At 39.4% G+C, this 15,668-nt stretch overlaps 1 protein-coding gene across 3 annotated transcripts in view; it reads right to left on the bottom strand.

Annotated features, from left to right (window-relative positions):
- LOC134312446 (insulin-like growth factor-binding protein 3) overlaps positions 1 to 15,668 on the bottom strand; it is a 47,805-nt gene that overhangs the window by 12,401 nt on the left and 19,736 nt on the right. The window contains exons 3-4 of one of the 3 annotated variants that reach the window (XM_062994398.1): positions 13,808 to 13,927; positions 6,222 to 6,463 (exon numbers count right to left, since the gene is read on the bottom strand). In XM_062994398.1, coding sequence (XP_062850468.1) covers positions 6,443 to 6,463; positions 13,808 to 13,927 — 141 coding nt within the window. In that variant the 3' untranslated portion in view covers positions 6,222 to 6,442. Of the gene's footprint in view, positions 1 to 6,221; positions 6,464 to 13,807; positions 13,977 to 15,668 lie in introns of those variants that run through there. The other 2 variants (XM_062994400.1, XM_062994401.1) reach the window with 2 other exon arrangements.

Here is a 15,668-nt window from a genome sequence, read left to right as displayed (position 1 = left end):
AATGAATGCCTTTTATTTCTGAGGTAGGTACAAACTATACAAAACTATTTTGAATTAAGCCCAATATGGCTGAAAACCCCCGAATTTGGCAACCAGACTTATAGCGCCAGTGACGTCAACCAGGCGAGGTGTATAGCGCCAGTGCACTCTGCTGTTAAAAGTGAATATCGATTCATTTTACATGTCAAATTGATTTGAATCGTGGAATTTTTGAATTGGTTATAAACTGTCTTGTGGTGCATCGTTACATCCCTAGACTTAAGTGATTACTTCATTAATGAGAGGTTTGTGATATTTTCTTATTACTTGTGTGAGATGCATTTTACAGTAATGGAAGCATTTGAATAAAAGCTGTACAGAGGTTTATAAGATTAAAATTCTAATTAGAAGAAATATTTTATGATAAGCAGAGAAAAGAAATAGCAAGCTATAATTATCCAATGGATGATTATAACACACTCTTATGAACTTTCCCTCACAATTTAAAAGAGCTAATCAAATACATGTTTGTTTTGGTTGATTTACAATATTACTAAGGGCAGTGTTAGCTCTGCAGTTAAGGTACTGGACTAATAATCGGACGGTTACTGGATCAAGCCCCACCACTTGCCCCACCACAAGCTGTCACTGTTAAGCCCTTAACCCTCAATTGCTTGAATTGTATTTTGCCAAGTCAAGTCACTATTCAATAGCACTGGATAAAAGTGATAAATGCTTCAAATGTAACACAAACAATACGATTTAAAAAATGATTGATTTTCCCCTGTAATTTGCCCATTACCTCTCCATCCTTCACCATCAGGTGGGCATCAGGTTTTCAGTGCTAGTCATCCTTGTTTTATACACCAAACCCACCTTGGATGATTGACTGGAATAATGTTCTATGGTCAGACTAAATGAAACTTTTTGGCATCCAAGTCCAAGTAGCTCAAACTTAAAAAAATGACAGCCTTTCAAATCATTTATTAGAATGGAGTTGATAACTCTACACTGGGTTTACGGTCTGCAAGTTTCTCACAGTTCCAGTTGATTGGAGCTTTTTATTTATTGCCTTAACTGTTTAACATCTTTGGGGGAGTTGCTATTCTGTATAGCAATTCCCTAACTTATAAAGGTTAACACATTTTTCCTTATTCAATTTTTGTGTTCCCTTTCCCATCTTGAGGTATTACTAAGATAATTTTACCCCTGTGTCACCTTAAACATACTGTATATCCCAGTCGATGGGTAGAAACAATGGTATCCTGTGAGCACCTACTGATGTTTCAGAAGTACATCAATACTTTAGACAATTCAATACAGTCTGTCCATAACAATTTGGTGTTTATGAAATTCAATGGATATTTATGCCCAATGTTTAACATTCCTGACTGTAACATGAACAGTTGTTTCAAAATAGGCATTGCCTTTAACAACTTCTGGGGGTGGTCCCAGTGTTTCGGCTCATCATAGTAATAGATCATCAACAGGGAGTTGAGATCCACCCAAACACAACTGAACATAATTGCATTATGTTGTATGTAATGATCATCTATTTAAAGCATCTTTAGTGAAAATGAATTTATTTGACATTCCAGGTGGCCAATACACAACTGTATTGATAATTTAGAAAATAAAATGAATTAAAAACATAAAACATACATCACGTTTATTATACTTTCATCATGTGATTTTTATGTTTATGAAAAAAACAGATGAACAGGTTTCATTCTTTGTGGTTCAGGCGATGTTAATAGTTGTTGTTTGCTCTGTCTGCACCAAGTAAACTGAGAGCCATTTCGGACACCAACCACTGACAGCTTTTTTCTTTAACTGTGTTATTAATGTAAAGTAACGGTTCATAAAAGTTTCAATTTCTGCTACTCTACCCACCCCATCATGCAACCCTATTATACACTTGAAGGCACAGAAGGAATGAACCAGCAGCTCTAAATGGCTTATTTCTGGTTCTACAGCTTATACACACAGTAAAAACACATTTTTATTATGGCTCATAGCTCAAGCTGTGATGGATCATTCTGAGAAAAAAACACTGAAATCATTTCAGTCTTACACATTCATTTGATTCCAGCAACATGACTTGATGTATTTCTGATTGCCCCCCTTAAATCTGTGTTTTACATTGTCAAAAGTGCTTTAGTGTGACAGATAGTGAACTGTGGTAAGCCAAGTGCGTTGTGAAAATCAGTGGTAATGAGTAAAAGACCTTGTAGTGATGTCTGTAAATTCACTTTCCTTTTTAGTCACATCATTATGGCAGTGTTGGGCGAGTAGGTTCAAAATGAATGATATATTATAGGGGTCGCGACAGTGGATCTGGTCCGCATATCAGACTTGGCACTGTTTTACACAGGATGCTTTCCCAATGGCTACGCTGTTTCGGCAGTCCCCTACTTGGATATTAGTCAATCGTTTTCATGCAGATGCCTGACTGGCTGTTAGCACAGCTACAATTCAAACCCTGGATCCCCAGATCTCAGCAGTACTGGGTTAGAGTATTTTACCACTGCGCCACCCGAGCACCACAACATTATTACTTTACAGACAACTAAACAGAATATTATTGATGCAAAGCACCAGTGTCACTGGTCCATGAGGTGTTTTACATAAAAAAAACCCCACAAAAACGGACCAAATTTGTAGAAAAGTAGTAATATTAAAATGTAACGTTAATTTTGTCTGGTACTTTGATGATAGAATATTTTAGTGGCCTCTGTGTGGACACCTGACCTGAGCTTGTTGGATATACCATTCCAAAACCATGAGCTTTAAATAAATTGAAGGGTTGTCTGTCCAACCTGTTGTGATACTCAGTAAACACATTCCTGTAGATTTTAATTGAATTTGCTACTAAGGAATTTAGTTTTATTGTTTATACACACATCATTTTTAGTTGTTATTGGACAAGCATTGAAAAACACATTCACTGAGTGACTTTTTTTAAAGTGACTTTTCCAGAATGCCCTTCCCGTTTGAAAGCTATTGTAGTAGAAGCATGAACCAGGTAATAATAATACTCAAGCAGGAGGTGATGCTAGGTTATTACACATTCTTCAATGTTCATCGTTACGAAATCGCAGGAAAGCATTTTGAGGTTGTTAGCTGAGGCATACAGTTGCAAGAGAAAATTTGTGACCCATCTGGAGTTCTGTACATGTATTATGTTTTTTGGGAGTATGTTTGGGAGTGTTTCTTAATGGTGATGGATCCACTGTGACCCTAATTAAGTGGGTATTAAGGGTTAAATTAATGTGTGTTAGGATAAGGTTTTGGTTTTGGTGTGCATTGCCTTTTTGAATTCTTAATATAGCATTTTGCATTTCTGCCAAAAACTTCTTAAATTATTTTTCAACATGTTCTTGTCAATACCATAATGCTTTAGAACTATTCTAAGAGTGGTAACTTTGTTTGGTAACATACTTTACTTTATATATGGTGTCTTTTGTGTCTTTCTTTCTCCAAGAAAACACAATGAGCTGAATTATTGCCAGTTATTAAAGTGTTTTCATTTGTTTGAATAACTTTTAGCACAGGAGTTTTGTGCAGACTTTATTGAAAACAAAAGTGGTTGAATACTTGTTTTCCACCTCTGTATATATGTTATTTCTTTTAGCTCTACACTTCTTGAGGTCTTTGTGTGATCTTTGCAGGATGCCCACTTCTAGCAAGAGTAGTGACAGTTGGATGCAACCCTCCTTATCTGAAACCGGCACCAAGAGCACACTGACCAGTGCACGTCCATATACCAGCACATACCAGTTGGACAGTAGCCAATCATTTCATCTCCAAGCCTAGACTTGGAGAGTCACACACTGATCTCCACGTTCTTCCACTTTTGTACAGGTACCTCGGGCTACTAACCAGGGTTCTTACACAGCGTCGAAGACCCTACCCCCTGTTCCGGTCTTTTCCTACATAGCAAACTAGTGGCCAGTGGTGCCTTCAGGGGTCGCCCAGCCAACCAGTAGCAGAGCTAAGGTTCAAACTCTAAGACTTCAAAATCCCAGCACTTGGATGCCCTATTAGCCAATCATTTGTGTTGTTTGAATTAACACTGAGGATTCTGGTTAATTTTGGTTTCTTTGTTCTAGCTTTAGGGCGGCACTGTGGCTCGTTGGGTAGCACTATCGCCTCACAGCAAGAAGGTCCTGGGTTCAATCCCCAGGTGGGGCGGTTCAGGTCCTTTCTGTGCGGATGTTCTCCCCGTGTCTGCGAGGGTTTCCTCCGGGAGCTCCAGTTTCCTCCCACGGTCCAAAAACATGCAGTCAGGTTAATTGGAGACACTGTATTGCCCTCTAGGTGAATGGGTGTGTGTGTGTGTGTATGTGTGTCTGCCCTGCAATGGATTGGCACCCCACCCAGGGTGTTACTGTGTGCCTTGCGCCCATTGAAAACCTGGGATAGGCTCCAGCATCCCCCGTGACCCTAACTGGATAAGCGGTTAAGAAAGTTAGTGAGTGTTCTAGCTTTGTGCTTCCCCACACGTCGGCCTGCCTTATCAATTCTTGCTTGTCTTCTGAAAATTTTCTGTACACTGACAATTTCATCTCATTAAATGGAACATATAGTTGTTGTAAAAGTCATAAGCCCAAATGTTCACACCTTTTTCAGCCTGGAGTGTTGTTTTTAGTAAGACTCAGATAGGGACCCACCACAATTCATAAGTCATGAATGATTTAAGTAATTCTTAAGGGCTCACAAACTTTTTCTTGCAACTTTAGAGTATATGGAAAAATAATTAATGTTGAATGATTAATGATATATTGAGTTATGTTGTTGATATGCTGGATATAATTAATAAAGTCTGATCTTACTTGAATTGAACTTGTCTTAACAGGAATCTGGAGGAAAAGTGAACCTCAACTTTGGTAATTCAAAGTGAAATTATACTGATATGATCTTGATAGGTATGTAGATACAGAGGCACATGGTTAGCACACACACGCACACACACACACATGCGCACACACACACACACACAAAGATAGAAGTGCTCTTAACGTTTGTGCCATCAACCCTGTCCTCTCTGGTCAGCTCAGTCTTAATTCACCCCACGTGTCCTTTAAAAGTTCCTTCATCTATCACTCATTTCTCTTCTGTAAGCATGTAGCTGTCCACCGCTGCTAACGTATGAAGCACAGAAATAAATTCAAGATAGTTTAAGCTCAGGAAGGCCCAGAATGATAAACCCCATCAATTTTTTCCTGAAGGAGTGATGCGCAAAGGAGGACCTGAGCAAAACGATTCCTGCTGTTTCATCATGCAGCGTTCACGCACTCCCTCAATTCCTCCTTCTGTTTCCTTTACCGTTTGCTGCTTGCTATTGGCTCTCCGTGGAGAAACACTGAGCATTTCCTCTCTCCTTTCCTTCCAGGCCGGGCAGAGGCTGGCCGTACTTGTCCACGCACCAGCATATACCTCGCTTTCTGCCCTTAGATGGCCAACACTGAGGAAGAGAAAAAAAAGAGGTGGGAAAAGAAAGTACACTAATTACTAATTGTGTCTAGTAATTAAATATAAAATGTGCCAACAGTGTGCCATTTTAATTTTTTTTCTCCCAATTCCCATCTCAACGCCACATGCACTGCACCCATGGAAGCAATAGCTTTGTCTTTTAGATTGAGAAGAACACTCCAGTATATTCCAGGACTGATTACTTGACCCAGCTTTGATTGACTTGGAAGTGTGCTTGGGATCAATGTCTTGTCTCACCAAGGTTCAATTTCACCACAGAAAATGCCTTGGTATTTCTAAGAATCCATGATGCCACACACATGGTCAAGACTGCCAGTTCCTGAAGCAGAAAAACATCCCTACATCATGGGAAAGGAATGTTCAAGGTCTTTAACATGTTGTACACATTGCTCTCTTGGTGCAATTAAATGATTTTCTATCTCAGCTTTTGTGACGGCTCACTAGTTTTCACCATGTAACATCACAACTTGAACACTTGAATCTAAAATGAAGTTATTGAGTTTCCAATAGTTTAATCATGTGGTAACCCAACTTTCGATCATACAAACAAGCAGTAGGTTTTAAGATTAGCAGTATGATGTGGGGATTGAATAATTGTGAATGTGAGTTCATCATCAATTTTCTATTTTTATTTGCTGTATCCTTCAACTGATAAAGACTGATTCATTTAAAGCAAAGTCTATCTCTGCAGAAAAAAGAGGCCTCTGATGTTGTGAAACCTGTTGTATAATTTATTTTAAACCCATTGCATAACGTTTATTATGAAAATAAAAGCTATATTCACATTATATAATGAAGCTGTATAAATGTTTAGAATATAACATTTAGGTATGAATGACATGAAAAAATGTAATTGCATTCATTAATTTTCATTTTTTGCTTTATCTTCGTCAGGGTTGTGGTAGGTCCAGCTCCACCCATGTACACTGGTCTCAAGACAAGAATTCATATTTGACAAAGCACCACTTCACTGCAAGGCAGCGTGCACCTAGGAGCAATGTAAAGCAGTCATTAATTACTATTTTTATTATTATTATATTTTTTGCATTTTCCCAATCTAGCCAAATCCAATTCCCCAAGTGTAACGTAACCACTGCAGACTGTTACACACACCCTTCAAAACACACAGTCACTGACCATTTATTTTTACCTGCCAGAGACGGCATCTCACAGAGAGCAGTATCACACAAGTACCAGCTAATCACCCATCTCTCATGAACCCAAATCAACCATCTCTTATTAACCATGTGGCAGTGGTAGCCTAGTGGTTAAAGTACTGGACTAGTAATCAAAAGGTCGCTGGTTCAATACCCACCACTGCCAGGTTGCCACTGTTGGGCCCTGAGCAAGGCCCTTAACCTTCAATTGCTTAGACAGTATACTGTCATAGTACTGTAAGTCGCTTTGGATACAAAAAAGTGTCTGCTAAATGCTGAAAATGTAAATGTAAAATAAAGGAACTCAACCATCCAGCAGATGCCGCAATTCAGGGATTAATGAATGGTCAAACAGGTTCCCTCTTACTTCTGCAGACACATGTGCCCAGCCGGTTGATATAACAGCTAAGAAACAAACTTGAGAGCATGATATCTTAAGAATGGTGGGCTAGCGTGTTAGGCCACTTTGCCACCTGAGTCTCCCCAACATATGGTGGAAGAAAAAAGACCTACACGAACACAAGGAGCACATGGAAAACTCTTTAAAGAAAGTAATCGTTGACGAAGACCATGCAGGAATTTGCTAATGTGCTACCAAGCATTGGCAGCCTAGTGGGTAGAGCTGTGGGTTACCAACTAGAACCTTGTGAGTTTGAATCCTGGCTCTGCCATACAGTCACTGTTGTGCCCTTGTTCAAGGCCCTTAAACCTCTGGCTCTAGAGATGCCGTACAATCCCAGCCGGATGGCAGAGCTGAGATTCGATACGATGTATTCGAAATCCCAGCTCTGGTGTGCTAGCGTATTTTACCGCTGCGCCACCTGAGCGGCAAGTGTGCAGTTTTTAATGATTAATGACATTTTGTTTACATGCAAATGAAAATGGTTTTGTAAATGCACATGAAATATAATTTTTAAGTTCCACATGCAAATATGTTGATGTTGAAGCTGGTTTGACTTAAGACCATGTAACACATATGTATATTACTGACCCAATATATTTTAAGAAAACCCAAAAAACTTATAAAAGAACTTAAAATTTCTTGAAATTAAGGACAGATGCATGTAAGCCTTTGGGCATTTTGTCTAACCAATTTCTAGTGTAACAGAGCGTCTTTAGCAAGAAAGAAATAAACTGTACACAAACTATCTCAACTCAGAGATGATCACGTGTGTAGAGAAGCACACTTTTCCTTCGACTATCAAATCCCTAATGGGAGAAAATGCACTCAATATGTAAACACATACATAAAACATCAAACACTCCACAGAAAAGTCTCTTACACTAACATAATTACCGTATGATTGCTAGGAACGCCTCATATTGCATATTGTGCCTCATATTTCACGGCTCATTTCACAGTCCAAATGCATGTAAGCCTTTGACTTCAACTGCAGGTACAAATACTGTATTAGATACTTTCGCAGATTCTACATGGGCTGCCTTAAGTCATTTCTCACAAAGATTCTTGATAAATTTATTCCTATTAAGATCTAATAATTCTTATGACTTTCAGTAAAACCTGCTCTCTGACCTGTTACAGGGTCCTGATATTTTTAAAAGCCTTTTTTACAACTCACTACTATTTTGTGTTCCTATAGAGCAGCTTAAAGGTAAACAGCAGGAGGCTAAAGTATTTGCTCAGGGCCAGTGTGTGAAGCTCGTCAGTGCCAATTTCTATTTTCAGTCTCCCGCTGGCCAGTACAAATCATCCATTGCTGATTATACCCCCAACATTAAATTATGGGTGCTACAAATGACTTACAGAGCCTGGCTCACCAGCCCATAAGGCTGTTATTTAGCTGCCAATTTAACTAAAGGTCAAAGTCCTCGCTGGTGTAGAAAACAGACAACAGCAACAGTTCCATAAGAACTTACAAAAACGCTTAAATAATCTATAGATTTTTCGTAGCTATCAGAGATAATGAGAGGATTAGCTCTAGACCCATGTACACGTTTGGAGCTTACTACTTTCAGCTGTATACTGGTAAGTAAAAACAGGTGATGCGTAAAAGGGGTGTAACTTTAAACTGACTAATTTACACATTCTGAATACAGCTACACTGGTTGATTCTATTAATTTGAACTTAATTAACAGCATTTATTAACTAACATGCTAGCCCACTACCTCTGAGATCCAAGATTTAAGTCCCAGCGGTGCTGTCAGTGGTCAGTCGTCTACACAGACATGATTGGGTATGTCTAGAGTGTGTGTTTGTTTTTGTGTCTGGGGAAGGGGGGAGTAGACGAATAGCTTAGCCATTGGCAGGTACATGTGGGCGGCATGGTGGCTCCGTGGGTAGCACTGTCGCCTCACAGCAAGAAGGTCCTGGGTTTGATTCCCAGGTGGAGCAGTCTGGGTCCTTTCTGTGTAGAGTTTGCATCGGAGCGCCGGTTTCCTCCCACAGTCCAAAGACATGCAAGTGAGGTGAATTGGAGATACAAAATTGTCCATGACTGTGTTTGACATTAAACTTGTGAACTGATGAATCTTGTGTAATGAGTAATTACCTGTCCTGTCATGAATGGAACCAAAGTGTGTAAAATCCTAAATTAATAATTAATTCACACTTGTCAGCGCTGATTTCAAGCCCGGACAAAAACAGGAGGGTTGCCCCAGGATGTGCGTCCAATAAAAACTGTGCCAGATAAGGTATGCAGACCAGAGTAATCAGGTGTGCTGACCCCTAATATGGAGCAGCAAAAGAAAATAAAAATAATAGGGTTCAATCAATGCCAAATTGTGAGTGCGCAGATTAGTGACACAAAAACTGGAAACATACTTGAAGTAGAACAATCAAGTAACTGAAGCACATATAAACATGAACAAGAAGCAAGAGCAAAGACAAACAGAGGCCACAAGTTGCAGTTCGCTGGCAGGAATAGATGACCAATTTACAGGATTGTTGCTAAACGCCCAAGAAGGCTCAACCACAATCTCAATCTGCATATATGCACCAAACTCAACAGAAATCATCAAATTATTAACCTTAAAAGCTGAAATTTATGACAGGGCAATGATGTATACTGGCGTAAGGAACACGATACATGGACCCTTGATCAACTGTAAAATGAGCATGGTCTAATAACTGGTCCACTTTCAGCAGATTGTTTACATATGGAAAGATTTATGTTTGGAGGAGGCCAAATAATGATTTAATGCACAGTGTTTAGGACAGTGGAGGATTCATAACAGACTGGGAGGCCATGTGGTTGTAATCATTAGATCCATTCAGTACTTGTATAACAGCAGTCCAAGCAGGATTTAAACTGTTATGAAGGAAACCTACTCTTTATTGGCTCCTTAAAATTAAACTAATGTTACATTTAGATAATTATTTACCATTTCTTATCCTTCTCAAAGACACCCCCCCCCCATCCCCCCCCAGTTCCACAGAATTGGTTGGGAGTTTTCCAAATTCAGTTACCTGAGTCTTGTTTAGACTTTGACTACTTGGGCATTTTGTCTAACCTATTTCTAGTGTAACCAAGCATCTTTAGAAAGAAAGAAAAAAAAGTACACAAACTATTGCGACACAGAGATGATCACGTGTGTAGAGAAGCACACTTTTCCTTTGACTATCAAATCCCTAATGGGAGAAAATGCACTGAATACGTAAACACATACATCAAACTCTGTCAACACTCTACACCACAGAACTAACAGAATTACTAACGTAATTACCGTATGATTGCTAGGAACGCCTCATATTGCATATTGCGCCTCATATTTCACGACTCATTTCACAGTCCATGACGTGATTTTCACATCGATGAATTAGGTAGGGCCTTAACTATCTGCTATTGAAGCTCTGAGCATCAATCATTAACAATAATATTTCAGTTCTTGCATAAGCACCAGCTAATTTACTGCATAACATCATTATTACATAACATCAAGCATGTGATGTTGTAATGGGTGTCCAACAGTCATATAAGCCAAGTATCGTGTCCAATACTCGTATTTGTAATCGTATCAGGACATCCTTATTAACTAGATTTTATTTTCTATTTAATCCACTATCCTGACACACTATTTAGTAGCCATTATGTGGCTTGGAGCATTTAATGTGAAACACCAGATACACTGAATGTAGTGGAAGAACTGTGGTGAAACCATTTGGTAAAGGTGGCACAGTGGGTGGTCCCATTGCCATAAAGCACCATGTTTCAGGGTTAAAACCTCATCCCTGGTCTGGAAGAACTTGTCCATGTGGATTTCTTCTGGATTGTCCAGTTTCCTTTGACCTCCCAAAATCATGCAGGTGAAGTGGCTGCTATAAAACCACAAACTGTCCCCATAAACCCGAAATAAGCTTCTGCCTAAATCAACCGAGCTGCTTTGCACTTCATCTAATCGAATCAGACATGAACTCTCATTTGTTCAGGCCTATAGCATAAACATTCACTTAATAATTAGCACTGGGCAAAGCGCTGTGGTGACCACAAAAGTAAACACGCCTTCATAAATGGTTACCACACCCTGTCCTATGGGGAGATTTTCATAATCAGCCCGGCAATAAATAAAAAATGATATACATACATATAAAGATAATGACGATCTCGAAGGGGAGACAGGTTTTTAGATTGCAGGTCAACCAAAAAGACTCCTATTAAGCAGGAACTGGCATGCTGTATAAATATTGGTCTCGACTACGGAGGATAAGTGCATCCATATGAAGGCGTCTCATTTATTATAAACCAATTGTGGGCCGACCGCGTGAATCTGGACGAGGCACAAATCTATTTTCATACTGCCGGCACAAGGAGTCCGATAATTACGGGGAGAGGCTCAGACCCCAGTAGCCACCTTGACGTCGCTCTTTCAGGGCGGGTTATGCAAGACAGCCACCGCTTCAGCCACGCTTGGTTTGGCCCTGAGAGAGAAACAGCCCCAGAACACTCATTTGCCCCAGCACTAATCACCCAGAAAAAATAACTACAGAAGAGAAACAAAACAAGGCAAACAGTTTTTTTTTACCAACAGACAAACAGACAGCACTATAATAGATTAGCAACTACGCATGATGGGCAGCACGGTGGCACAGTGAGTAGTGTTGTTGCCTCATAGCAAGAAGGACCATACCAGGGTTCTTACTGTGTAAGAGTTTACACGTTTCCCTATGTCCACATAGGTTTCCTTCAGGTAATCTGGTTTCCTCCCACAAGTCCACAAACATGCAGTCAGGTTAATTGGAGCTACTTAAAATAGTATGTGTGAGTGTGTCTGCCCTGTGATGGACTGGCAACCTGTTCGGGGTGTTTCCTAACTTTTGCCCAATGAATCAGACCAATCATGACCTGACCAGGATAAAACAGACAATGAATGAATGAACTAAGCACAATGGCTAGCTAATTTGACCACCAATTTATTTTTAGTAATTATTTACATTCATTAATATTATTTATTATGTTTATACAATCATTAGAGATTCGATTAACACATTAAACAACAATTTCATGTAACTTGTAGCAGCCCAATTGCAAAAACAGCTAATTATCTTAGCTCACATTGGTTACAAATAGAAATTAGCATGGTTTATGTATTAAAGAATTTTGACCTGCATCAATCAATAACTAAAATAGTATTTCTACAAACAACAGTACATAAGATATGTAGCCAACATGAGCATACTTGTTCTTTACAGCTTGCAGCAGTCAGAAAGCAGAATGGCAGCAGTAGCAGAATTGCAGCAGTCAGAAAGCATAAACTTGTTACAGCCAGCTTCCGGCATAGTGATGAAGCGTCGCTCCCTTCTCCCTACACAGTCTGAAGTTCACTTCATTTGAACATTTTTGTTACCTTTGGATTGGAATCTCACTTAAAATGGTGGAATACCCTACATAGTGCACTTCACAGGAACAACTGGGTTGAATGAAACGCTCCTACAGAATTGGCGCTAATGATTGAAAGAGCGCTTTCTGAACCAATCAGACCTTCTGATTGTAATTTTTAGTAAGAAATGCTGTCATTTGCATGTGTTCAGTTTGCGTCACACAGATGATTGTCAATGAAACGCTTGATTGGCTTTCTAACGAGTTCATGTTTTACTTCACAACTGGGAAAAGTTTGGAGGTTTTTAATTATAAGCACATTTACAAAATAACAGATTATATTCTTAATGGGACACACAGTTATAAATTTAATAGCATCTAGAAGAACATAAGCTAAGGTAAGCAGTGGTTATGATTTTTTTGCTGTGTTTTGGATTTTGGCCGCTGTGCCGTGATTTATCACGCACTTTTGTTTTGCAATGAAAACAAAATGTATCAGTTTAAGCTTTTAACTGGTACCTTCTTGTTACGGAAATTACATTCACTTGCACAATGACTAGGAGAGTAAAGGAACTAAGTAAAATGGCAAAATAAAGTTGCTAATCTGTTGTTGTTTTTTATATGAACTTACTTATTATTTGTTTATTTCTACGCTACATCTCCAATATATGTTTTGTGTATATTATATTGACTCGTAACTTGACTCGACTCTAGCCTAAAGACTTGACTCAGACTCGTATTTTGTGACTTGTGAACATCTCTGGTCACAACTCACACAAGTGTGTTTCTCAGTGTATGTTAAAGCTCTCTGGGAAAAAGAAGTGGCTGGTGGCTGATGTAAGAGGAGGTGCGGCCCATTTTTGCCTGCATAGGTGATACACATGTGGTGGAGGTTGCAAGTCCAATAACGAATTGGATTGGAAATTAAAAAAAATACGTAGTAAATACGAGTGTTCTTTAAAAAGTTTCCGCACTTGTTTTAAACGCACTTTGTTTTTATTTATTATTCATTTTCAAAAAATTTTTTTGGTTGAGCTCGTTGCCACTGATGCACCGCTGCTTTCACATCATCATCACATGAAAATCTTCTTCCCCTTAAAGCTTCTTTGGGCGTCCAAAAAGGTGGAAATCATCCAATAATGTTATCTGTGAAAACTGTTTGAGCCACAAAATATCCGGACTATAAGTATCTCTCAGTCTCTCAGACACGACCAATTACTACTCCTCCCGCCCTCACCGCTTCCAACCAAAATATAAAAGTGTGGAATCTTTTTGAAGATCCTCGTATTTTTAAAAGCTTTTAAAGTTCTAATTGATGGAACACCAGTTTTCACACTAACTTTTTTTAGACCAGTTTTGTGTGACTCACTCAAGGATAACCTGTTGTTGTTTATTTTTACCTGTTTTTTCCTGTAGAATCCTTTTTTGTCACAGTTTGGAATGCGAAATCCTCTTGGGTTTAGCATGTCTGTGATCTTCAGGGTGTTGAGAATTCCCTCCATTTCCCTTCGGCATGGACCCTGCACGCACAATCGCACACACAGTATACAGTGTGAATCAGGGAAATACCTGGAAACAATAGAAACACTAGAGGTTGTTTGATGACTCATTTACAGCATTCTAAAATAGAACTAGTATGACATCCTTCCTAATGCCTGAGAAGTTCTACTTAAATGGAGTGCAAATTTAGACTTCTGTCAGATTTTGTTAAAATACGCCATCCCCAACCCCCTCAGGGGTATTCAATGCTCGTGTAAGGTTTAGAATAGAATGTCTACATATACAGACGTACAGTACAACGGAAATCTTTCTTTACATATCCCAGCTTGTTTTGAAGCTGGGGTCAGAGCGCAGGGTCAGCCATCGTACGGCACCCCTGGAGCAGAGAGGGTTAAGGGCCTTGCTTAAGGGCCCAACAGTGGCTGCATGGCTGAACTGGGATTCAAACTCTCAACTTTTCACTTGTTAGCCCAAAGCTCTACCCACTAGGCTACCACTGTACCGCGGTTTATTCACATAAGTTCAGGAGATGAAAATGCAGAGAAACAACACATCCACTTATTATTTGTAATTTATGAATTATCTACTGATATGATGCATAATTAGTGGCTGGAAAATATCAGCTGCTATGTAAAGTACCTCTAATCTTCAATGCTGTGTTGTATTTTAGGTGGCACTTGGGTGGCAAAGCGGTCTATAACGCTATCTTACCCCCGCTGAGCTCAAGGTTAGAATCAGCAGTGCTATCAACCAGGAGTCTACACAGACATGACTGGCTATGTCTAAGGGAGGGGATGGCCGAGATTGATGGATCATAGTGAATCAGCGCCCAGTTTTTCCCAGTGAAACTAGACCTGCCATGTCTGTGACCAAGATAAATAGAAATAATATGAAAAATAAAATTACCGTGACGAATAAAAACACTTCCACCTGAACGCTCAACAAGGTGCATGTTAGTTAAAAGGAACTGACACGTCAATCATCTGTGCCACCGTGCCCCCTCTGGCAGCCATAAATGGCAATGCATTTTTTCCTATTTACATATTTTGCTTTATAATATACAAGTTATGAAGAAAACAAGAAACTGTTCCCTGAATGTGTATTTTGTAGAGCCACCTTTTGCTATAATTACAGACATCAGTTTGTTAGGATTTGTCTTTACCAGCTTTGCACACCTGGATCTGTGAACATTTTTTCCTACAGAATTGTTTAAGTTCAGTTAAATGTTGTGCTGACTGATGCTCTGCTCTCTTCAAGTGCTCACCAGTTCAGATTTAGGTCAGGGCTCTGACTTGGCCACAGAAGGACATTTACCGTCCCGTCCATAAACCACTGTTTTTAGAGCACTCTTTCTCATGGTATGGTGCCTTGTTGAGGCAAAAAGGCTTGAGTGCATCAGGTAAGCACAGAGCGACACTGCCTCTGTTTCCTCTCCTGTCAGGGTCTCCCTGGGTGATAGCAGAGGTGCCAGACTAAACCTACCACCTAAATTGGGCAGCAGCAATACATGATGATAACAAAAGTTACAGTGGCGATGACATCAAGTCAACTGTGGAACAAGTCTACTGGCACTATACTGACACTCAACTCAACTCGTTACCCAGTATTAATATAGTGCACTACATAAAGTCATTTTGGATTTGCACTAACAGCTATATGCACTTCATTTTTTTGTACGTCATTTTTTAGCACTAAGCACATCTTGAACTTTTTAGGAGGGACTGTCCTAAAGTTTTCTGAAGTAATCTTCTAATTTATCAT

Source organism: Trichomycterus rosablanca, chromosome 4 (genome assembly GCF_030014385.1).
Source record: "Trichomycterus rosablanca isolate fTriRos1 chromosome 4, fTriRos1.hap1, whole genome shotgun sequence".
NCBI lineage: Eukaryota > Metazoa > Chordata > Actinopteri > Siluriformes > Trichomycteridae > Trichomycterus > Trichomycterus rosablanca.
This window is presented reverse-complemented; position numbering and strand designations above follow the sequence as displayed.